The 26,246-nt window shown below is 39.0% G+C and overlaps 1 protein-coding gene across 1 annotated transcript in view; it reads left to right on the top strand.

Moving 5' to 3' along the window:
• The window catches only part of LOC119132521 (cGMP-inhibited 3',5'-cyclic phosphodiesterase A-like), a 30,073-nt gene extending 5,457 nt beyond the window's left edge, over positions 1–24,616 (top strand). The window contains exons 2-15 of the mRNA XM_037267873.1: positions 8,865–9,110; positions 10,341–10,486; positions 10,566–10,681; positions 11,156–11,399; positions 11,865–11,941; positions 12,230–12,426; positions 13,390–13,527; positions 13,987–14,098; positions 14,420–14,527; positions 14,623–14,822; positions 14,894–15,097; positions 15,303–15,464; positions 17,882–18,116; positions 18,942–24,616. Of these exons, the coding sequence (XP_037123768.1) occupies positions 8,865–9,110; positions 10,341–10,486; positions 10,566–10,681; positions 11,156–11,399; positions 11,865–11,941; positions 12,230–12,426; positions 13,390–13,527; positions 13,987–14,098; positions 14,420–14,527; positions 14,623–14,822; positions 14,894–15,097; positions 15,303–15,464; positions 17,882–18,116; positions 18,942–19,261 (2,505 nt within the window). The 3' untranslated portion in view covers positions 19,262–24,616. The remainder of the gene's footprint in view (positions 1–8,864; positions 9,111–10,340; positions 10,487–10,565; positions 10,682–11,155; positions 11,400–11,864; positions 11,942–12,229; positions 12,427–13,389; positions 13,528–13,986; positions 14,099–14,419; positions 14,528–14,622; positions 14,823–14,893; positions 15,098–15,302; positions 15,465–17,881; positions 18,117–18,941) is intronic.
• The last annotated feature ends 1,630 nt before the right edge of the window (positions 24,617–26,246 follow it).

The raw sequence follows: 26,246 nt of genomic DNA, 5'->3' as shown, positions 1-26,246 counted from the left end.
CAAATCAGTTTGAATTTCCACCACGATAAGGACTGTGTACCTATTGCGTGCCGATTTTAAAGGGAATGAGAGGAGCTTTTTCTACTATGGTGGATCAAATCGTCTGTGTTCACGCCCACAACGGCGCAAAACCCTCTTCTCAAAGTCTAGCCCACCACAGGTTATTTGTAGGGAAATTAAACGTGAAGTTTGTGATCCATTTGAATCATTTTGAGGAAATATGTATTCCCCCAGACTTTTAAATTCATTCTGTTAAAACAGTTCAGTGGTTGAACTTGTCCAACAAAAGACTAAAGTAACTGAACTGCATTGCATTGTCGATCTTTATAAAGTCTGGCTTTTATCTAATTTTGGAAAAGCATTCAAGGTCAAGGTCGGCATTAGGGGCAAAAGTGGGCCAGATGATTCTTTGTTTCTGGAATGTTACCTATGCCCCTTTTCTTCTTTGTATTTGTTACAATTTGTATACCAAGTTTTGTACTTAGCTATTTTTTTCCTCTGTTATTTTTTTTGGTTGTTATTTGTGTTCTCCTGGTTTCCATCACTCTGCTCGCTATTCTGCTCGTCGCCTAGCAAGTTTTTCTTTGTATGATTGCTCCTGTCTTTCCCCCTTGAAGTTGTTATGGACATTAAAAAGATTTATAAAACCTTACTGGCATCTGTTCTGTGCTCTGCGATCCATCACTCAAACTCGCAAGCTACAGTAGAACATCAACACGACTAACCACTGTTCAGTGCAATTATTTATTGAAGAAGAAACAGCTCATAAAGGTTCAGTCCAAAATAGGTGATTTAGTTCTTCCTTTCTGCAAAGACAGTACTGCACAGTATACACAATGTGGCATAGAAAATTACTGTATACTCAAAGTACACTCACAAGCACATGTCAGCTAAATATTTATTGCAAAATGCTACCAAGTGTTTCTACTGAGTGTCTTACTGAACAGCTAAGTATCATAGAGGTTGTGCTTTGTGTGTGTGTTTGTGTGTCTCTACTTCCTTGTGGCTTGTGCTCAGTCAACAGTCTCCTGACAGTACGTATGTTTGTCTTGGATTGTCCAGTTTAGCTTTACATTAACTAATCAGATAATCGAGTGTAGTATTAAATCCTATGCATCTGGGAGTGCTTTTATTTCTCCGCCATAATGTTCAGATGCGTGTCTCACTCACAGAGGCTGAGGCACACATCGATGACATAGTGTAGAGCAGCTAAGTGCTAGAGCGACTGTTAGCAGACTCGTGATGTCATATGTTGCATAGTAACGAAACACTGGCTCTCTGGAAGATCATCCTATCACGTTTCTGATTATTCATATTATGTTGTGATTATCGTTATGTGAAATACTGACACCCTAAGTATGCATTTATGCTTTACACATTTAAAAAAGAAGCATTTTGTTCCTTTCCCTCAAATTCAGTACTCCTCAACATGCCAGCTTAACACTGTTCGGCACAATTCCATCCGCTACTTCTCTTCTCCCAAATTGTTGTTTTGTCCCATAATGTTTTGTGGTTGCCTGATTGTCCTGTGATAACAATTGTAGCATTTCAAGAGGGAAGAAAATGATAAAAGAAATAAAATGTTTGTCAGTATACATGCGGCTCCTAATGGAGGATAAGTGTTTGATGGGTGTGGACCTGGAATGCCCGGCATCGTCAATGTCAATCAATGAAAGCAGAAAGCTGACAAAGAGAAGTGGGTTATGGGAGTTGTGACGCACTTTGCTCTTGCAGCAATAGGAGTAGGATGACAAGCTGGCGTCAGTAGCCTTACATGGCTACAACAACGTTCGGTAAAAGCACTCCACTTAGCCGTGCGTTCTTGAAGGGTGGAGGGAGGATGGGAGATGCTCGGAGGAAATGATGTGTGTGAATTTCAAATGAGCTCAGTGCATGCAGGACTTGTTAGCGTGTGATGCATTTTAGTCGCTGAAATAAAGATGCTATGTTGGAGTTGGAATGTGCACTGTTATTACCCTAACAGTTTTCTTTTCCAGTTTTACCATACAATACAGGGCAACGTTTGCATTTATGCGTTTTAACTCACATTTGAGAAATAGTGTATTTGGGATCACACAGAACGATGACCTTAACCCCATCAAATGTCACTCCGGTCCAGCGTCAGTGACCCCTGAGCTCACAAATGTTCTTCCGAATGAGTGAACAACAAATCTCACAGACGAATTCTAACGTGTCTTGAAGAAAGCCTTAATGTAAGAGTGTCAACACAGCATGTCATGCATCACATTCATGATAGGGAGAATGCAAAAAGGACATGCACAATTATAATTTTGCTGACAGATGCATGCATGCATTTACTTGACATTACATGCAAAGGCCTAGTCATGCAACTCCTCTGTGAGACACACACACACACATACACACACGCGCACACACTTGCCAGAGGCGGTGTTCACGACAGCCATCAGCATAATCCATTCACAAGGGACGCAAAAGGGTGGAGATAAACGTGATGAAAATGATGTCATTCCTCCATTTAAAAAATGAATTTGTATATGAAGTATTTGAAGTCGTTTCACCTTTCTGTCATGGCACATATGCATGGAGTATTTATTTTTAGTGAATTTTGAATTATTTATGGTCACAAGGACAAGCTCATACTTTAACCTTAGGGAAAAGTGTTAAATCATGACATACCACTTTGTAATGAGAAGTAGACGATAAAACACTAAGTATTGCAGATAAATAATTTATAGATAAAATTTTTCCTTCTCTTTTTTTCCATGTCACCCAAGCATTACTTTTGTTTTCTGAGAGCCATTATGTTGCTTATACTGTATCGCACAGTGAATATTGATATTTGACATATTCCTTTGTTGGGTTTAGTTTTTTTTTACTTGTCGTATAATACTAATGCTCAGAAGACACCTAGCTGTTTTGACGTCATAGTTTTCTCTCTCTCACACACACACACGCACGCACGCACACACACACACACACACACACACTTAGACACACGCATGAGGTGAGCACTTAATTAGATCAGTAAGCAACGGCCAGGTTGGTCTGGTTTCACAGGGCCTCCTAAGATGAGTATTGGGAGCAGCACTAATGTGGTTTTGTGCAATGATGACGATGTGGGAGGAAGGTGGACTTGGCGGCGTCAGCGTCATAACCACTTTAATTCATGCACACTAAGAACACAAACACATCAGTTCAGTAGGTAAACCATGATTTTTGATGCCTAGCACATTCCATAGTTATTTTTAATTGTTGCTTTATGATGCAGAGGCAATTGAGTATTTTCACTGAAGTGGCAAATCCAGGTCTAGAAGGTAAAAACTGGTTTGAGCCTAAGGTGCTTCTACAGTAAAAGGATCATGAATATAAATGCTGTTTACTCGTATGTCGCAATTTTTACTAAATAATATAAACTTTCAAGACTGTATCAGATTATATGATGGTATACTATCTGTACCGACTGCAGCTTTCTTATGTGTTTGTGTCCTAACGTGCAGTGCAGGAAGCAAAGGTAACACTGTCAGAGGCTCTTACACTTTCAATCTTATCATTTGACTGCTATGGCAAACAAGTTGTAAAATCATTGCAGCAGGGGGAGGCGGGATGGGGGTTGGTGGATGGTGCTGCACATCAACCGTCGGTAGTGACAGAATAGTGATGAGTCTATTTCTTCATCATCATCAGTAGCTCCTGCTCCTCTTTTATTTTTAGATGGAGGCGTGAGGGCAAGTAAAGTAGAGACAGCAAATGAAGAGGAATGTGCTTCCACTTTTTTGTCCTCATTTTAAAATGCGCGACCACACACTCACTGACATTGTTTATAGAGCAGTCACAGTGGGGGAAAAAAAAATGAAAATTTGATTTAAAAAAAGGGTTATGGGTTTAAGAATAAGGTCCTTCCTTCCTTCCTTCCTTCCTTCCTTCCTTCCTTCCTTCCTTCCTTCCTTCCTTCCTTCCTTCCTTCCTTCCTTCCTTCCTTCCTTCCTTCCTTCCTTCCTTCCTTCCTTCCTTCCTTCAAGGCATGCCATCCTTTTTATTTGGTTATTCTATGCTACATGCCGTGCTTGAGCTACACTCAAGCTGCATAAAAAATGTTCTAATGCATTCAAAGTGTGTGTTCCAGTCATGTCACTTGGGGTCGTACCAAGAGCAGTCGTACCAAAGTCGGTCAACTCATTTCATCTCAGTTATAGCGACTTGTACAATACTGTATTGTAATTGGGGTAAATGATATTACTGTGTATTGTATTTGAATAAATTATACCATCATATTGGCCTCATTCATAAAGAAGCACATCTTTACTAACCACATGTGGGCAAAAAAATAATTTTAAGGACTTCTAGCTGGTTTCTTTGATTTTGAAACCCATTAAACAACATTGATGCCTCTATTTGGGCAATGATCAATATGTAACAACTGTTTTCTGATAATATCGTACCCACATCTTGGTTGTCATGCACACCTATTACAGGAAACCCTCCACAATTGTGACCATCGAAGGATCCAACAACTAGTTTATGGCCCATTGACGACCCACTTTGATCTTTGTCCCAATGAATCTTAGCAACCAGGTACCTGTTTTCAATACCTGGGATTTCCGTGTTTTGCAGCTTGTCTCATCACTGGACCGGCAGTGGACACTTGCGATTGGCAGATGCAACGTGGGTGGCAGGCGGGTTACAGGACAGAGGGAGGTTCATGAGGTGGCAGAGGAGAGCAGAGAAGCAGATTAGCAGAGCGAGCGAAGAAACGAGAGTGGGCTGCTCCACTGAAATGTCAGATGCTCTGTATTGATGTTCGTGTGCCATTTGAACTGCAGTTAAGGACAGAGATCACTGCTTAGGCTGCTTCAGCATATTGTATCACAAGACTTCTTGATTTGTGCACAGCGCCAACATAAAAGATGCAGAGGAGGCACTCATCGGGTATCATGGGATGCCCCCTGGACAATTCACATCCTGCTAAGCAGGTAGAGTATGTGTTGACATGAAGACTTTCTGGACAGTACGTGTATGTTCCAATTGTGCGTTTGTGCATGCGTGTGCTGAAAATCAGAAAGCCATTTAATTAGGAATGGAGAGATAGGACAACTTGAAGCGATGTCTAAATTAAGCTTGATGCAGACACGTTTTTAGGTTATGCGTGTGCAGCAATTGGTGTTTGTTTGCTGAAGGGAGATTTAGTGTGACTATTATTTTTTTATGGCCACCAGGTTCCTTTAATAAAACGGGCTGTGTTCTTTTTTTATGCTCTCCTAAGAGAACACAATTGTTCTGCATGTCTTTTTTGTCATGAGTTCTTGCTGAGTTGTAGGAACAATCTTGAATCCCGAGTCTTGACTTCCCCCTAAGGTGAGCAGTAAAGGATTGTCTGAATGATTTTGTCTCAAAATATCCTATTTAACAAGAATGGCAAAAGAACTCACCCAACACCCATCTCGCCCTCATTTCACCAAATGGATGCATCTTTTTATCATCATCAACAATATTTACTTTTTCTATGACTTAATTGCCCTGCAACTCTGATCTCCGCAATCCCGCAATAGTGTCTAACTCTGCAGTCATTCTCTTGGATCCCGGACATGAACGTGGCCTCTGGCGTGTGTTGTTGACTTTCACAGTTGTGAAAGAAAGGAGGAATGATGACATTATGTGCTTACCAGATATTTCACCAGCACCTTTTTCATAAAATAAGAGCTTGTGTCAGAATCTTGAATTTTGCAGCTGATCACATTCTATAGTGTTTTTCTTATGCACTAAGGAAAATGACAATAACAGAATGTAAAGTGTCCATGAGCTCAGCTGGCCTGCTTGAATGAGCTGTTCCCATTTTCACTTGACTGACCACAGGCTGCCTTTGGACTCAGCTCTTTTTCCTCTCTAGCATTCTCTTTCTCTTTGCTTTATCTCTCCTCTTTCACCATCTGCCTGATCTGCCCACATATCTTACCGTCTCAAGAGAAGATGATGGGGGTTTGGACGCAGAGTGAGCAGGAAAGTTTCCATATGATGATATATGAATGCATGTAACATCCATTCAGTGACTTTGGGTAGCAGGCTTGATGGTTCTAAGGCATTGACTGATGCTTCCCCTACTGTATCCGTGGGCCATTATGCTGAGATGAATCAATTACCTCTACTTCGTCTCGCTACGCCACTGTGGCGTTACCTGCGCATTTATTTATACCACATTGGATTCACCTGCAAATATTTTGCAAGCAATAAGTTGTGTTATGGATCACATGACTAAACGTGAAAAAAATATTTTGTATTTAATTATGAAAGATTGATATGATCAGGGACAGAAATTCAGGCTGGAAAAGAATTAGCTGTGCATATTAGACCTGAAATTATTTTATCTTATAACACCTGAAAGTATTTTTTCCTCACATTTATTTCAGTTATTTGATTGAAATTTATGTTTTATTTTATTTCCTGTGAAGCACTTTGAATTGCCTTATGTTATTTTAAAAAAATAAACTTTTCCTTGCTTTGATACACTAGGATCAGTCACTACATTATCCCATTGCAAAAAAGCGTCCTCAATTCCAAGGTCGAAACCCCCCACAAAAACAGACATACACACACACACATGCATGCACACGCATGCAAGCTTCCCCTGTCACCACAGAGAAAGTCCATTACTGCCAGGTAATGACTAAATGTCACAATATCAGGATGTCATAAAGCTCTGGAGTGGTCTAATGGGTTTTGTTCAGGTTGAGGTGACACGTGCACACTCCCACACGCACTTGTACCGTCACGCACTCTTCCAGGAAACAATCTCCCAACACGCTTGATGATGGCGTTTACTCATCAGCAAACATGTTTCAAGAGTTGATGCAATTTGTGTTAGGAAGCATGTTACGAGAATCATCTGTCACTTTTGTTTGAAATCAGAGTGCTGGCATTACCTTTCATGCCCCTAAGTATGGGAGTACAAAGTTGTACATATTTTAATGAACTTAAAGTAATAATAATACATGTAGTGTGCATAACAGCTTCAAGCTGTTTCTGTTCAACTATGACTTTGATTTGCCAACTTTAATATTGTTAAACTAGCTTAGAAACAGCTCATGCGGTGGTAAAATTAGTGAGTAGGCAATTATCAGTTGGGGTCTTGTTCAAACTCCAAAATCATCAGACAAGGTTTAATGATGGTCTTCATCTTCTGTGGACTTGGAATACTAATGCTAGAAACAAAGCTAACAACAAAAAATCCACTCTTATCTATGTGTTCCTTTGTCTTTGCTGTATTGGCACATAACTCCTTCGTAATATGAGTTCAGCTGTTCACCGACTTTACGCAGGGGCAACGAGCGGACAGTGCCTCAGAGATTGGAAAATTTCTGATATGCCGGATATTCATCAGATGGTTGAATGCCTGGTCGGGAGCTGCCAGTCAATCCTTGCTACCCTCTGTGCACTGCAGGGCTGTGACGTCAAAAGTTGGTCACAGATACAAGCAGAGTGGCAAAAAGAGGTTGCTGCTGGCAGTCGCCAAGCAAAGATGCCTTGGGGTGAGGCAGATGGGTGAGCCAACGCTTATAAAAGTGTCACGTGTGCTTCGTGTGTTGCCTCAGTGGTGGAGAAAAGGAGGAAAGAGGAAAAAAACATCTGCTCTGGTTTGAATATCTTCATTTAGCACCATTTTGTAACCATTCAGTATTACCAAAAGACTCTTTCTATTCCTATTGTTTAGTATTATCAACTCACTTGTAGTCATTAGTTGCTTCTGCAAGTGGTACAAATGTAAATGAAAGCTTTCGTTTCCAAAGCCATTATACAATTATCTGGCAATTGACGTGACATACTAAATAAAATGAACACACAAGCCCGATTGGATGCAGGACGACTACTAATCAAATGTTCAGTTTGTGGCCTTGTGAGTGTCTTTAAAAGCTGCAGTCTGTGAGCTTGGTGGTTTACCATGTTGTTAGTTCTCCATGATCCTGTTTTCATTTTGTATCTCTGTATTTGACTGTCCTGATCAATAAGTGGTTGGAAGTGCATTAGTAGCTGCCCCGGCCTCCCTTCACTTGAGCGGCAATATATCTGTGGGGCGTATTCCTAGTGATAGCGCTCAACTCAAAAAACATATAAATTGGTACAATCTTTAGGTAAGCTATTGTTTATTTCACCATAGAGCATTGCAGTACTGCTTATTATTCCTTGTGGGCCAATTATGTTTTGGTGTATGAAAATGGATGGGTAAATTATGTATATGTGTCCTGGTACATGTTTTGGGGATATTGATTAAAAGATCAAGAGGAGCTGATTAGCATTTGTTGACATTGATGTAAGAATCCATCACTGAAACTACCCAAGGTGGACCAATTTGGGCTTATCAGTCACTGACTGAATTTAGATGAGAGAAGGTGGCGTTGCAGCAGAGGCCGTCCTTCAGCAAGAGTAACAACAAGCACATTTTTGGATTCTCACTGTTCTTTTATTTATTAGCAGCATTCCTTGACTGTTAAAAAATTACTTCATTTTACTTGGTATGTGTAAAAGCGCATAAAATGTTGCATTCCATCAAACAATGGAGGACAGGTTGCAAATAAGTGAATTCAGAAAAACAGCAGAGCCACACTTACACATTCAGCCGTTATTTCTTTGTAATAACATATAAGAACAATTTGATTTGATGTTTTTTTTGGCAGGCTGAAGCACAGTAATGCTATTTCAATTCACCTCAAATGAATATGTCAAGGTATTGCTGTATATTTAAGGTTGATTTTGCCACGAGAGATGGTTCGTGCGTGACTATTCCACAAACGTCATCCTACTCCCAAAGCGAGTGCGTGCGTCACCGTGGTGTGATGTATTTGTATTGCAAGCACGACTGACCGACTTTTCTTCTTTTCTCTTCTCTTCTCCAGTCTTCGGGTACCAGTGTGGTGGTGGACATTGCAGTGATGGGTGAGGCCCATGGACTGATATCAGACTTGCTGGCAGACCCGTCGCTGCCCCCTAACACCTGCAGCTCTTTAAAGGCTGTCAGCAGCCTCCTCAGCACTCAGATTATCCTCCAGCCACTCCATCGGCCTCACATGCCACTGGTCACACACGCCTGTTCCGACTCAGAGGACGGGCCTGATAAAGTAGAAAGACTGGCCATTCCAAAGGTGAGTGTTCTTTTCTCTATGCTTATGTCCCCCTGCTGTCCAACTTAAGAACGTGCAAACAAAACCCTGATGTAACGTTAGGGACCGCCTTTCACCCTGACTGTGCGTTCTTTTGTGACATTAAACACAACCTTCACGAGCACACACCCGAAATGCACATTAGCAACTACATGCATATAACCCTAAAATAACATTAAAGTAAACAATAATAAAGTTACACTGATGTACCTATTGTGCATGTTTTTGGATTGTGGGAGGAAGACAAGTCCCCACAGAGAACCCAAACATACTGAGAACATAAAAACTCCACACAGCTACTCTCCCCCCATAAAAAAAATGAAATTGTCGTTTTTTTTTTTGTTGCAAAGCCTACACTGATATGCATACGTCAGCCCCTCTTTGCTGACATAGCATTGAGCTGTAATGTAACTAAACAATGATGCACGTGCCTCTGAAGGGCTTTTTAATGTTTTACAAGACCAGCGCTTCAAAATGTATGCAGGCACTTTAGGCGGCAAGGAAACTAAATAAAGCGTATGATGCAAGGCAAGAACGGCCTCCCGGGAAAGTAGCTTTAACACTGCATGAATGCACACAAACATGGAGCTCAATGAAATGCTGGCTCACTGACAGTATATGCGGGTTCTCATTTAGCAAGGGGTAAATTGATAATTAAGATCACTACTGCTGCTCTGTTGAATGAAACTCCTTGAGGAGAGCGCTTTGTTAACTTGATTTAGCTATTCCCTGTGTTTATAAAGGAAACAGGACAATATTGTAAGAGGACAATATTGTCCTGGGCTTAAGTGCTATTAAAGGGGACATTAAGTCTAAAATGCTCTTTACAATATTATGTTCAAAATCCACCACCTTTTTTTCCTATTTGGAATCTATAAATGTTACGTGTGTGTGTTTTTTGGCAAGACGTTTAAGAGCGTTGTGGTTGCTTCATTGTTTTGTAATGTTTGTGTAGTTGTAGCATACAACTCAACATGATTTTCAGAGCAGCTGATGTAATATTCTTCTTTCTTTTAATCACTAAATTACCAACAATAATTGGTGAATAAAAAGTAATCGGGGAAAATTGTTTTGTAATACATTTTATTGTAAAAAAATATCCAATTAATTCATGGAAGAATCAATAGAATAATTGATTCTATTCGATAGAGAGAGCCATACCAGTTTTTGAGTGTTCAACATTCATTGTATTTGTCTTTTGTGCATTGGCAGCGTATCAGGCGAAGCCTTCCCCCAGGGTTGTTGCGGAGAATCTCATCAACATGGACCACGACCACGTCAGCCACTGGGCTACCTGCCATAGAGCCCGGTCCTGTACGAAGAGACCGCTCAGCTAGCATCAAATACACCACAGAAAGGTAATGCCATCATTACATGTAATTGTTGGATGGGATTAATGATTGATCTATCTGTTTTTTTTTTAACTCATTAATTCAGTGAATCATGGAGAAACTCAGTCATGTCAACCATCTCCAAAAGCCGCTCCATGTCTGCCTCCTGTGCTGCATCCATCACATTGAACCACTTCTACAGCAAACCGCTGAGCAAACCAGGTGGGTGAAAAGGTCAAGCTATAAAAATAAGTCATAGAAAATTTGCAATGACAATGTTGAATTAAAGGATTAGGATTTGTCTTTGTTAAAAATACTGTCAGGACACACTGTATATATTTGGACACATCTCATAATCAGTCACAAACAGTTTGGGAGGTCTTCCTTTTCCAGCGTGACCGTGGCTGGATGCACAAAGCAATGTCGATAAAGGCAAGCTTACTAGGTGACTTTGGTGTGGAGGAGCTTAAAAGCCTTGACATTAAACCCATCAAATAGGTTTGGGATGAACTAAAACCGGGCGACCTCTGTTCAAGCCAGAACCTTTCTTCTAATAACAGTGACATTTGAGCACATCTGCTCTTTTGGATGAATGGAGAAAATTCCATAAAACATTCCTTACAAGGCTTCTGTGTCAGAAGCAAGTGCCCACTTGTCTTTGTAGTGTCACATAAAGTTGGTTAATCTCTCCTACAGGTTTTACCCGCTCCAACGTATCACCTCTGGGCTCTCCATGTCCATCACCCCCTGTTCAGGGAAGTCCCGTCTCCAGCCCAACTATCAAGACATGTTTAATTCAGCTTCCCGAGATTACTGGGCCGCTGACAGAGCAGAGCCGTGGCTGTGTGGCTTCCAAGAGTCACCACCGAGCCTTAACTCACAGCCAGAGCGCCCCAAGCTCCACCACCCCTCATTGGCGACCTCCGTCACTCTGTAGCAGGTAAATACAGCTTCACACAACAATATTAGCAGCATTTGCCACATTCATTGTCTTCCAAGATTATTGGGACAGTGAGTCCAATTCCTTTATATAGTTCAGTTTCTTTATTTTATATTTTTCATTTTTTGTGTCACCTAATACCACTGGTCAATGGTCAATGTTTTTAAACAAAAATAAAATAAGAAAATAGCATGTGATTATTTTATTGCAAGTTTACATTACATGAGATTATGTCCATGACATAACTTAAAAATATCTTTTGGCCCGTATTTTTATTTTTACATTATTTCAATGTTGACATAAATGGTGCATCAAAAGATAAACATATACAATTCGGTATATCTAAATGAGAATACATTTCCACAGTCTGTGAGGAAATGAGTCACTCAAAGAGGACAGGAAATGAGTCAGTAATCACTGAATGATCACGATCAAATAATGTGCATCCTCTGCTCTCGTCATCAGCTGCGGCAGGCCGTTCAACAATCGACTGAACCACGGGGTAGAATCTATTGTCAAGGTAGACCGACTACCCCGTCCAGGTAAACAGATTTATGCTTGCATACATTTCAGATACGTTTGGCTATTCTGCACAAGACGATGGTCATTGCTTTTTTTAATACATACAAATGAGTCTCCTTAAATTTAGCTCCTGCATGTAGGATCAGTGGGAAACACAAACCCCTTTAACATAATGAGGAATCCTCAAGTAGATTATTTTTCCAATTGTATTTCTGCTATTAAAAAGCTTGCAAGGAGACTATTAATGTCATTCTTACTAAATCGTTTTATCGCACCAGTGCTGACTGCATATTCCGTGTTCCTGTCAGATGAGCGTGCGGTTGCCTCATCGGACTACGACAGCACCTATGACAGCACTTATGAGACCAACCACAGTGACAGCAGCGACTTTGCACAGAATGAGGAAGACGCCGAAGCAGGCAAGAAGACGTCGGAGCTAAGAGAAGGCTGCCGGGAATATCCGTCGGAGAGCATCGTTCTGCATCCCCTCCTGCCGTCCCCTGAGGTTGGCAAACAGGTTTTAGATGGTAGTGTGACAAAAACATGTTTCATTTCATTTGATTACTCGAGTTAGTTAAGGGTAGCTCGGTGGTCTGGTGGTCAACATGTCTGTCTCACGAGTCTGTGGTTCAGGGTTCAAATCTCGGCTCCAGCCTTTCCGTGTGTGGTTTGCATGTTTTGCCTGTGGTGGCATGGGATGTCTTCGCTAACTTTGGCTTCCTCTCTCATAGCACAAACATACATGTTAGGTTAATTAAAGACTAAATTGCCCATAAGTGCCAATACGGTTGTTTGTATGTGGCTTACGATTGGCTTGCGACCAGTTCAGGGTGTACTCTCACCCAATGAGAAGCGAGTTTCATGGGTTTACTATGAATTATTTATACATTTTCCTACTTTTGTTGTTGTTTTGTTTATTAAATTTGAAATTCACGCCAAGAGGCATTACCGTAGCAATCAATACAGCCAGAACTTTATTTTGCACATAACCTTGAGACATTTTTGCCTCAGGAAGTATTTGAATATTTCTTGGCTGTTCAGCTTCGGCAACAAACACTGGGCATCTGTTTGCTGCAATAGCTACAAGGCTCATTGATTTAGGACAGGCGGAAGTGTCAGCTAAGGCAAATATTTATCCCAAAAGTTAGTCTGGAGTCTTCAAGTGCTTCGCTCCCACCAAGCATGCTCTCGCTGTTGCTGTTGATAGTTTACACTGTAGGACAGTGAATTTACTTTGCAAATTTATTGGTTTATATTCACGCTGGTGCCAGGAAAGCTGTGACGTCATAGTCGTAGATAATCACATTTTATCCTGGCTGACCATCTAAGCAAGGTAGAACAGTACACATAGAAAATTATCATGTGAGTTGTAAATTCATTTCAAATACAAATAATGAAAAATATAATAGCTGTAATTGGCCACTACTGTTTTTTTTTTTTTTTTAATGATTATGCCTTCAACACACAGAACAAGCTAATCCTGGCCCCGGAGCCACTGGTGATGCCCGGTTTGGAACCTCTCATGAGTCAACTCAACAAATGGAATTTTCCAATTTTCAATCTTGTGGAGAGGACTCACGGAAAAACAGGTTGCATTCTCAGCCAGGTAAGAATAATTAGTCTTTCTGTAGTCTTTCTACAATTTATCTTATAACAACATATCAACACATGGCCAGAAATATGTAATGTGTATATTGGCTGAAAAGAAAGAGCTTAGAAAGAGCTTACAAATACACACCAAAATGCGTTTTAAATGTGACCATTTAATTTTTGTAAATACACTGAAAACTTGCTGAACATAATGGTAACTAACAAGACACATGCTGTAAAGTTCCACAAAGTGATTCCGCAAAACTACCGCCACAGTTATAAACATATCGGTAAATACAAAACTCTCTGTCAGCGTCAATCAAAACGGACCATAATTACCTTTTGCAAAGAGCTTCAGCAAGTTTTTTTTCGGATGAAACTCAACAACAAATCCTCTGTAACGATTGCTTACTTTAGTGAAGGTAATTTATTTGTGTGTGTGTGTGTGTTTTTGACTGTGTGCAATGTGTCCCAGGTGTCTTACAGGCTCTTTGAAGACACGGGCCTGTTTGAGACCTTCAAGATTCCTGTGGCAGAGTTCATGAACTACTTTCACGCTTTGGAGAATGGATATAGAGATATTCCGTGTGAGTAGACATTCCTATTTTATTATTGCCAAGATTGTTTTAATTGCTTTCTCCGTGAAAAAAAAGAACACTTAAAGGGCAGTTGGGATCTTGCAAAAATAATGAGTAAAGTGGTTGAAGCAGGGATGACAATTTATGACGCTCATCACAGTCATATTGGAACTATCAAGTGTTTATTTATTTTTTTTAATAAAATTGAACTGTCAGCACTCAGTAGTAGAAAGAATGTGAATACTCAGAATGGGGCCAGTTGAGAGGCTGTGTAATTTGTAGCTCCAGCTTTTACATGATGCATTGACTGCCCTCTGCTGCTCATGATAGATCACAACAGGATCCATGCCACTGATGTGCTGCATGCAGTTTGGTACCTCACCACGCAACCTGTGCCCACCCTCCCCACGCTCCTGACTGAAAACGGCATACACAATGGTGAAAAGCATTTTCTGGTAGTGACTAATTGCCATCCACTTTTCCATGCGCTGTCTTAAGAGTTGCATTTTCCTTTTTTTTCTTTCTACCTGTAGACCCGGCAAATGGCATAACCCCTGGTACTACGGCCTTTCTGTCATCCAAGATGCAGTCCTTGCTGGAGGAAGGCTATGGCTCCTTGTCTGGCCTAATTCCGGGTCTGGAACTGATGGCCTTGTATGTAGCTGCCGCCATGCACGATTACGACCATCCCGGAAGAACCAATGCCTTCCTAGTAGCAACCAGTGCACCACAGGTAAATGCTGAAGTTTCATTATTCGCTTTGGATGAAGAAAAGTAAAAATGGTTATGTTTTCCCCACTGTAGGCTCTCCTATATAATGACCGTTCTGTCTTGGAAAACCACCACGCTGCTTCAGCATGGAATCTCTTCATGTCTCGACCGGAGTACAACTTCCTGGTTAACCTTGAACATGTTGAGTTCAAACGCTTCCGATTCCTTGTCATTGAAGCCATCTTGGCTACCGACTTAAAAAAGCACTTTGACTTCCTTGCAGAGTTTAATGCCAAGGTAAAACAAGACAATTCGCAAACTTCTATATCTTTGTGGGAACATTTTGGGGAGGGGCCCTTTTTATTTTGATTGAATTTCACATTATTATTTTTTAATTGTCTGGGTAATGTTGTTTCTGTCCAGACAGTCCCTAATAAATTGCTAGACATTCTTCATTCTTCCTATACCATACATGCTGTCTGTTTCCTGTACATGTACCCAGGTGGGTGACGAAGGGATGTCTAGTATTGACTGGACAAACGAAAACGACCGATTGCTGGTTTGCCAGATGTGCATCAAGCTCGCTGATGTCAATGGACCACTGAAGTGTAAGGAGCTGCACTTGCAATGGACTGAGGGGATCGTCAATGAGTTCTACGAACAAGTATGATTCTAAACCTCTGCAACCTCTGTCACATTATTTAGCTATAGATCAGAGACAGAAAATTCTTCAGATTAAAAGTGGGGGTTGTCAGCCAGGGTCAATATTGTGTCCCTTTGAACTTGTATGTGGAAATTCATTCACTGGACACTTCATTAAGTACACAATATAATGTCATACATTATATTTTCGTACACTATAATTTGAAAAAACAAACAAAAAGGCTTTAACATATAGATATAACCTGTAGTTTTTATTGGCAGGCATTGTTTTTTTACAAACATATTTCTGAAATATTTTTAAATGAGCTTTTTTATGTTAACGAAAATTGTGCATCTTACTAAAGGCAGAATTTTTGGAACAGGTTTTGTATTAGATACCAGTAGATTAAACCGCAAGTCAGCTAAGCAGTGCACGGTGAGTGCACATGCATTTTTAAAATTGCTCCATGTGAGTGTGTGAAAGTGCTTCAGAGCTTCACTTGAACAGAAAGAGAAAATTCACCTGCCTTTACTCAATTCTATTTTTGATTCATAAGCCTTTGTTGTGACTTCATGCCTTGTGTTGGTTTTGTTCTTTGAACAAGGTGATGTTCTTGCAAGGCTCATTTTGTGCACCAGTAGAAAACATCTATGTCTTGAATTTAAAAATATATATTTTTCACTGACGGTGAATGCGCATATGAAACTGGTGGGGTTCGGTACCCCTATCAAGGTTAAGAACCACTGCCCTGGTGGGACCAGGGTTTCCTTTCCCTGGTCTGAGGAAACAGCTCAATTTAAAATTGGCTCCATCTAGTAGAAAGCTGGCGGAGTTATGGACGATGACCATCTTCCTCAAGGGGGCGTCTTACCCCACAGTAGTGGCTTATGATTATGTTCTTTCTTTCTTTCTTTCTTTCTTTCTTTCTTTCTTTCTTTCTTTCTTTCTTTCTTTCTTTCTTTCTTTCTTTCTTTCTTACACAACCAATGGCAAATACATTTTTGAAATGATGCTCTGCAATTGTAATTGTGATTGCTCTGTAATTACATTATTCATATTTATAACATTTTGACAGCATGCAACTCTATTCATGAGGTATTAAAATATCATTTTGTGTTTTAGTTTTTCAACATTTGCCGTATATTACACAGATGCAGCTCTTACATGAACCATGTGTGCGTGCATTGTTGGCTTCCAGGTTTTCAGTTGCCATAGCGATCAGAGCTCTTTCCTTTATGTTTTCCACATTAATTGCATTTGTACTGACTGACGTAAAAAATAAACCCTTAACACGAGTACCACAAATTGACTCAAAGTGAAACATGGAAACACAAACTAATGTCACATTAAGATGAGACTTGAAGAATTTTGTAAATTGGAAATAAAACCATGTTCATATGGGAAATCTGTTACATGCAATCATCATAGCTATGCGATGATGCAGCCATTGTTCAGTTATGTCTTTGTTGACACAGTACAAAAACAGGAAAAACATGAACAATAAACATCGCAAGGACAATGGAGGAACCAGATGTCTTTTTTTTTAGTTTGTCTTTAGCATAAATCCTGTCAACTAATAATTTATGTGATGAAATCTATCGCAATTAGTATGTAGGGTTATTTGGTGATGCGAACTCAAGACTCTTTCCATTTTAACTCGTTGATGAGCTCGCCAATCAGTTATAGGTTCCTCTAATGGATACTTGACCTACTTTAAAAGACTGCAGACAGTCAGTGGTGCTGCACAAGACTACCTAATGTTCCCTGTTAGTGCAAATCAGCAGAGCAGTGAAAATCCAAACATGTTAAATTATCAAGATATATCAGTATGCATTATTCCACAGCTTTACATGAAACTAAACAATGTGTAAAGGCACAATTAGTTGGATTTACACACTGCAGTTTTAAAATGTCGGGGGTCGTGAATGTATTAATCAATACTAGCAAACGCCCAACACCCGCTTTGAAATTATTTATACTTGGGTTTCATTAGGATCAAACGATGCATTAAGAACTTTTTTTCTGTTGTATAATTTTGGGTACAGTTATTAGGGAATTATTTGAAAAATATCAAACGTAATAAATTTAAAAAAAACAATGATTTAATAAAATGTCTATTATTTATTTTCTTCATCAATGTATGTCCATTCTTTTAACTTCTAGATAATTTGAACACTGTAGAGCAGACTATGCTTTTTTTTTTTTTTAAGAGAAAAGGGATTCTTTAGAAAAGGTGTGTCAAAGTGGGTGCACAATTGAAACCCTAGGAACAATTAAGTGTTGTTTATGGTTAGACAAGGTACACATTTCTGTACCTTATCCTTTGCATGTAAAGATGCAAACAAGTACTCAGCTGACGTGAACGCCTTTTGAAAAAGCCCACTGTTGGAATGCGGTTTTGATTGAACCTAGAGTAATACAAGTTTGCACCTTTCTAGGGGGATGAAGAAGCAAGCCTGGGCCTTCCCATTAGCCCGTTCATGGACCGCTCAGCACCACAGCTTGCTAAACTACAAGAATCATTCATCACTCATATAGTGGGACCCCTTTGTTCCTCGTACAATTCGGCCGCTCTGATGCCCGGTGAGTGGGTTGACCTGCCGGATGGGCAGGTGGAGCAAGAAGAGGCAAACGAGGGTCACGATATAGAGGAGGATGAACAGGGAGATTTGGGTGAGGAGCATACATCCCCTGGTTCGGACTTCTCCCGTATGTACACCTCTCGTTTTATTCACGTACCTCTCTCATGTGCTTGTTGTGCGTTCCAGTTATTCTGTTGCAAGTTTTCAACTACTGCCTTGGCATTCAACTATTGACTGCTGGATTGTATTATTGCAATCAATTTACTCGTCTATCTAATTGTGTAGAAAATTAAATTAACCAGGTCACAATTGCGCTAGTGTTTTCATTTCAAGCTCGGGAACATCCATTTTCTATTTTGCTTATCATTATTAGGGTCACGGGTGAGCAGGAGACTGTATCTGGTCGTCAGCCAATCATATGGACAAACAAGGATTTACACTCCCATTTGCTCCTATGGACCATTTAGAGTCTTCTCTCTAGTCGTCTCCTCCTCTGGTTGCTACAGTAGATAGTTGTACAGAGGAACGTGCAATTGTTGAGAAGAACGACAACTCAAATTAGCTTTTAGAATCAGAATTTGTTTCAATGTTTGTTTGAAAAATATCATTACACAAAACCGTGTAAACTGGTTTCTGTAACAAAGAAAAGGGTGGGCACTGGTGTACTGTGTTGAAAAAAATTATCAATACATCATCAGTAAAATATCAACGACATCAGTTTTTGATCAACTGTAGCTCGACTGTTTATCATATTAAGCTTTACTCCTAAAATCAATCCTTACTGTACTACATCGAGGGGATTTGGTCCCACTATATCAAATGTATTTTTCTAGTTACGGTCATAAACGTGTATTGATCGATATAAAGGAAAAGTCATTGGAATTGCATTTTCTGAACCTTGTGTCATGTCTTACAGAGAGGCATAAGACAAAGAAGGAAAGCAGGAGGAAAGTGTTCTGCCAGATTACACAACACCTTCTGGAGAATCACGAAATGTGGAAGAGAGTCATTGCTGCAGAAGTTCAGGAGGACACTTTGAAAGAGGACTCAAATGGTCTTAGCACCTCCACTGACCCAATCACAGCCATTAATGAGGAAGAGGAGGAACAAGCAAGCAAAGAGGAGGAAGATTTGACTGAATGCTTTGATAAAAGCGAAGAGGTGCCAACTGCAGAAGATGAGGACGGCCTCTCACTTTCAGAGACGTCAGGCGGGAAAGAGGAAGAATCCGAGTGACAATATGAACAATGGCCTCCTTCTAAACCAGGAATTTATTTAACGTTGTCTGTTTGCTCTCCTAACTCTTAATATGGTAGCCAGCACATCACTTTGACACAACACTGTAGCAGATGTTTTGGGTAATTTGTGCCTAACAAAAAAAAAACAGGGTTTCTGTCCAGAATTTTTTGGAGGAGCTGAGAAGTGACCTCGGTGGACAAGGAGAGGAAAAAGAAACACTTTATTTATTTGATCCATGTTATCCAGTCCTTATCTAGCCTGCCTTTTTTTCTATATATGCACAACAACATATTTTCACTAAATTCCTCCATCAATAACATCGAGCAGTGGCGTGCCAAGCACAGTGGATCGTCGTGACGAGTGCATGAGAATTAATTTGAGTAAATTAGTAATTCTGCTGCCGTTCACAATTTCGTCACTGGGGTGGGTGAGTGGATGCCCCTCCCTTAGGTGGATGCCCAGTCCCAGATGACCCCCCACCATCACTACCACCACTCAACCTCCCCTCTGCACGCCACTGCATCTGAGTCTGATTAGACTTCCCCTTGTAGACAATGGGATAAAAGCCAGGGAAAAAGGTGTTTCCACTGAAGCTTGGCAATGTGGAAAAATGTATTACAAAAAAACAAGGGGTTGAACATCACATGGGCGTACATAGACTGAATTTTTATATGCACATACAGTTCTACAGGACAAACACGTTTTTTTACACAGTGGACAAAATAGGATGTTCATCAAAGACCCCTCTAAAAGCTTTACCTCCCATCAAAGAAAAACGATACAATGTTTTACTTTGTGTTTAGATGCATGTTTCCTCCCACAACACATTGAAAGGTCACACATCTCAGGAAGGAAGAGAAACAAAACAAAGATGACCTTATTACTTTCCAACACTTCTTGCCTGCTTTAAATGATTTATTTATATTATTATTAATTTAATTTATTACCATGTCCATACATGTTATTCACTTTAGAACAAAACCCATAACGGAAACAAGATAAATGATCATATACTTCATGGTAATTCTAGTTCTTCCTTCTGGGTCCTAAACAAATTTGATGTTGCTAGGCTTTTCTGTTTATACCTTAGAATGCTAATTAAAACATTCATGAATGGTGCAATATAGTGAACAGGGACAAAATTGCTGGTACCCTTCCACCAACAAAAAACAGACAGTGGTCACTGAAATGAAAGCAACAAATGGATATTTTTAGCTCAGGGGCGAATGATGACGTTCCACCGTATAAAATGTTTTTTGTTAGTTTTTCCCCGCTGTGGTAATAATTTACTTTCTAACTATAAAGTAGCAAAAGCGGCGGCCGAAGACTTCTGCCTGGTACTGTATGTCAGGGTGCTTTGTGGCAAATACAAATGTCGCAGCTACCATACATGATGTTTTATTGGAGCTAAAGGTTTATGCAACCATCATCTATACTGCTTATCTTGTTCACAATCCCGAGGAGGTGGAGACTATCCCAGGAGATTTAGAGAGAGGCAGGGTACACTACCATGCAGTGATTACCTGTCAATCACAAGACCAGCACTTAGAGAGCATTCACATTTCACACAAGCCTAAACATTCATGTTTTTGGAAGGCGGTCAATTTGGGAAATTGGCTGTTAGCTCAGGATGTGACGTTTTAAGATTTAGCTTGTGATGATTTTGGTAGACCCACTTGAAGCAGTTAAATAACACAGATACAGTTTGAGTACGTTCTGATGCTTTGAAGCAGACTGGCTATCCATTATTTATCAATTTTTCCTTTGCTGAGATATTTCCCTCTCTACAAAGTGGTTATCAATTTATTAAAGACTTTCCATTCAGCAATATGGGCAGGTTCTACAGCACTCAGGGTCAACAAGCCATACTGTCAAATATGAGTCAACTTGATTGAATGATCCCTTTGTAGTTCACGAAAATGAAAAGTTGTATTTGTCAGCTTCAGTGTAATTGCTTCATCAATGTGAAACGCTGTTGGAAACAAGGGAGGAACTACTCAACGCCACAATTCAAACAGCTTAATTGCAACCTCTTAAAGGTCAATAAGTACAAGACTTCAGCTTTGCAGTAATCACAGTACTAAGCTTACAAAAAGCCCTAAGTAACAAAAGGTGCTCTCAGTCTTCCCATGAACAGTGATTGCCTTGCATTTGTATTCCTTTTATCACCAAGATATGTTTGGAACTATTTGATGACAAACCATAACAGCTATCAGAAAAGCCAGAGAGCTGAGTTTATAATGTAACCATTAAATCAGCAGCACACTGCTCTTACCCTAATCAAGCACGTTTTTTTGCAGGATATTTTATCCAGGTGAAAAGTTACTTAAACACTGCTTTTAAAATCACACACTTAGGAAAATAGTTAGCCAATGAGATTTTAAGACTAAAAATAAAAATCCATTCAACAGGTATGTTTTTGGAAACTGAACTGCCCTACCGTGACTTAAGTCAATTAGTGTTTCTCCACCGGTAATACTTTCTAATTCATGAGCTGGATCCATTGCACAGTTCTTAACATGCCAATTGTGCAAAGGAGAGCTAAGCTGTGTAACACATTGCCCCTGACACCTATTCCCGAGGCTTGACAATTAGTTTTTTTTGTTGTTGATGTTTTTTTAAACCAAATCTCTGTCCAAAGAAAGCTGACTGTCCATGTTTATGTTTCAAAGGAAACAGATGTGTTTTATTTAGAAGACCCGGAAACAAACAACATAAAAAAGGAATGCAACTTGGCAAAAGACAAATGCCGCGTGATACGTACGTATATTCCAGGTGTCCAGATTCTGTGCCAACATAACTGGGTGTCATTGTATCACAAGCATATGCAGCAACAGCCATCGACAGTATACCAGACCTTCCAATAACATGAGTTATCATGTTTAGAATAAAAATTGTTGTTTTTATTTGCTGTATTTTTTAAAACTCACTGACTAATCAGACTGCTGCGCAAGCGTGCTGCCTCCCATGTAGATTGAATACAAAAATATGAGCTCCAAGCTCTGTGCACTGTATATATCCTTCTCACTGTGCAATATATTAATGCCTCACTTTGCAATCTAATGTGCATATTATCGTCACGGCACTGTTTCATCAAGTGTGCCACTTGTATTAACCCCCCCCCCCCCCCAAAGCCCCCGTTTCTTGTGGGCTCAAGTTGGTCTGATCTGCCTCACAAACTGTGCACTACCCAGAACACTTACAAAAAAGCTGTGACATACTTTGCTGTTGTTGACGAATTGGTTCAAAATGTTCTTGCATGTTTCTCACTACGTTGCTGTGATACTTTGGAGGCAGAATGAGCCAGCTCATCCACGTTGCCTCATTCAGGCCGAAGAAGATTATAGTGTGAATGCTAACATCTACAGTCTGACAAGAACCTTCTATTTGCCACATTATTTTTAAAATTCCCATTAGAGTATAAGGCAACCATCCTTATGTTTTTCCATGTGTTCAAATGACTTCTTGTTTAGAAAAGAGTAGAAATAACTTAGTGCCCCAGGCAGGAGACAGTGGCTGGCTATTTTAAGTTAAGTTACAGGAAAAGCTGAATTATGTAGGACAAGGGAATATCAGTGCAATGATAAAAGGAAACAAATAGTTCAACTATGAGGTTAAATCTAAAATGTAACAAATATAAAGTTGCAGTGTTAGAAGAAAAAGCTGGAATGTTATGAGCATGAAGTTGCAATATTATGATAAAAAGCTATTTAAGAAGAGGCGTAATGAGAGAATACTGCTGTAATGTGAGAAAAAGTTGCCATGTTATGAGAGTAGCAATACAAAATAAGCGTCACCCAAAAGAAATGTAGCTAATATTACGTGAATAAAATTGTAATGTTATCAGCATAACGTTGCAGTGATATCAAAATGGATTCAGAATGTTACGAGAGAAAAAGTCATGTAAAATGAATAATAAAGTTATCATAGTTGAAAACATGTGGTAATGCAAGGATTAGATGATAAATGATAAATTAGATGAAAAAGGCAGAACATTCCAAAAATAAAATCATATTTTCGGAGAAAAGTTATAGTGTCTCAAAAATTAAATTACATGAGATAAATGTATTATGACTAAAATAAAATAAAAATTAACAAGTAAATGTTTATTCTATTTTACTTTATTTTTTTACTTGACAGCCCAAAGATAACAGACAGCATGCCTTGAGCTAACATCACCTAACAAAGACAAAACCAAATACTGTCTGAATTCTAAATGTTTTGTCCATGTTGATCTTAATTGATAAAAGACATGCACTTAAAGTTGTGCGACGTCTGAAAATATGATTTAGAATATTGTGCTGCACATAGCTGTGTACTACGTCGTGCACACAGGAATGGCTTTCTAATTTAGTTTCCTAAATGACAATTTGCTTGTACATTCTTGTGGGAATGTGTTAAATGTGTAAAAATTGGCAATATTCTTCTTTGGTGCTTAACATGAAATAGCTCCTGGCTCCAATGAATAGGAAAACCAAAACTCAATTGCTTTTCGATTGTTACATGTGCCAGTCTTCTTTAATCTGCTGTTGAAATGTTCACACTACTAAACTACAAACTACTTCCACTTTCGAAAGTTATTGATTTTCTTTGGAATTAATTAGAAGAAGGAGATTGCCGCATACCTGATCAGAAACCCTAAAGAGCTGTAGAGCTGTATTTTCTTTTTGTGTGATTTGCATACAGGGAACCGTAAAAAGGAGTGTATTTCAGTTGGCTTCTGTTCTGTCAGTGTAATCCAGACGCAATGAAGTGCACAAAAGTTACTGTGATAAAACAGGGGTGTGTTCTATTCTCAGAGCAGAATCCGGTTGTTTGGTGTTTATAGATATTGTTGTTTTTAACAGTTTGTTGTGCCATACCATGTTCATATGACTTGTATGAATGCTACATTGTTTGTTGAAACCAAAACAAACCTTTCAATGCGGCTGGTTATGTTTGTGTTTCTCTGATTTCCTATAGCAGGCACTTGCACTCACAATACACACACGTAGCAATACTTACAGGATGGGGAAGCTGTCTGATGTACTCGTATTTGTTTCAGTGGAATATAGAATTTTATTCCTTGATCTTGTTTGACTTTGTATCGAAACAAAAACTCTATATATACTGTACATATTGAAAAGGTATTCTATATCGAAAAACATTTTAGAAAAATGTTTATTTTTACTGTGTTTTGTAATTTAGACACGATACTGTAGCTCCTCTATTGCCAGACTTACTGGAAGTGCCTCTTCAAAATGTATTGCAAAGTAACTATACAATATTAAAGGATTACTAGACCATGTCACTAGAAAAGCAGTGTTGATGTTGTAATGTGACTATTGTTGAATTACATGATTTATAAATACTGCAAGTGCCTTGGTCCTGTTTCCATAATAATACACAGTTGACATGATATTTTTTTTAAACAAACAGCTCAGTCAACTTGAATGTGCTCCACCATAATACCTGATGCTGTATAATAATGACAATATAGGAGTAGAGTATCATGTGGTTATACGTATTCCATTGTAGATAATGTATCACCTATCAATAATTTTCAATATGGTGAAATCCTAAACTTACAAAGTCTCTGCAGTGATACGATATTAGTTCAATCATTTTATTAAAACATATAAAAACAAGACTCAAAGGGAAGCAGTTAAGCAGCAATAGAAGAGTTAAGAAAATTTCACAACACTTCAAACTACTTACTGAGCATTAAAGTATATATACATACACTACCGTTCAAAAGTTTGGGGTCACAAAATTGTTTGGGTGACCCCAAACTTTTGAACGGTAGTGTATATATTTATTTAGATAATTATTTATAGATTATATATATAATCTTCTGTGTAAAAAATCTTATAATATATATGTATACTTATATTCATAGATTATATATAATCTTATACAAATATAAGATATAATTTATAATATTTAATTCATAATATTTTATTATAATAATATTTACACTACCGTTCAAAGGTTTGGGGTCACCCAAACAATTTTGTGACCCCAAACTTTTGAACGGTAGTGTATATATATATATATATATATATATACGTATATACTTTAATGCTCAAGAAATATAATATAATATATAATATAAATAATATATATATATACGTATATATGATGTTTATCAGTTAGGGTTTATCAGCATTTCTCTCTCTGTGTCTCTGTGTAGATAGATAGATAGATAGATAGATAGATAGATAGATAGATAGATAGATAGATAGATAGATAGATAGATGGATGGATGGATGGATGGATGGATGGATGGATGGATGGATGGATGGATGGATGGATGGATAGATAGATAGATAGATAGATAGATAGATAGATAGATAGATAGATAGATAGATAGATAGATAGATAGATAGATAGATAGATAGATAGATAGATAGATAGATAGATAGATAGATAGATAGATAGATAGATAGATAATCATTGGGTGAGGAGAAAGTATGCTTTTCAGTTTTCCACTTGTTTAGTAAGGGGAAGTTAGCTGTTTTCCATTTTAAGACTCAAACTTTCCAACTAGGTGACTAAAACCAATACATTTGCATGCTTTCATCAATTCAGTTCACAATGGAGTCTCTTTTTTTGTAGTGCATGATAATGCCTGCTTAAATGAATGGAAGGTAGCGTTGTGTTTGTCATATGATATTACAAATGAGCTAATCACATGAAACATAGTCTTTGTAGGCCAGAGCCATGGTCACGCAACAAAATTCCACAGAGGAATTGTGACCGTTTCAAGGTGTTGAAATCCCCTTACTAATTTCACACGCCTTACAAGCATAGCGAGCGACACCATGATTACTGCTCTCTCCCTCTTTCTATCTCTCTTCATTTTACCAAAAATAAATATGAAGCAGGTGACTTGAAGGCAGAGGTTGGAGGTGACTTCGTTGTTAAAATAGCGGAAATACAACGTTCTTATTTGCTTTCTCAGAGGGAACAATGCAAATACATTAATTTGATTAGTGTCTTG

This window comes from Syngnathus acus, chromosome 13 (genome assembly GCF_901709675.1).
Source record: "Syngnathus acus chromosome 13, fSynAcu1.2, whole genome shotgun sequence".
In the NCBI taxonomy this organism is placed as follows: Eukaryota; Metazoa; Chordata; class Actinopteri; order Syngnathiformes; family Syngnathidae; genus Syngnathus; species Syngnathus acus.
The sequence above is the reverse complement of the archived record's forward strand: the minus strand, read 5'-3'. Positions and strand labels throughout refer to the sequence as shown.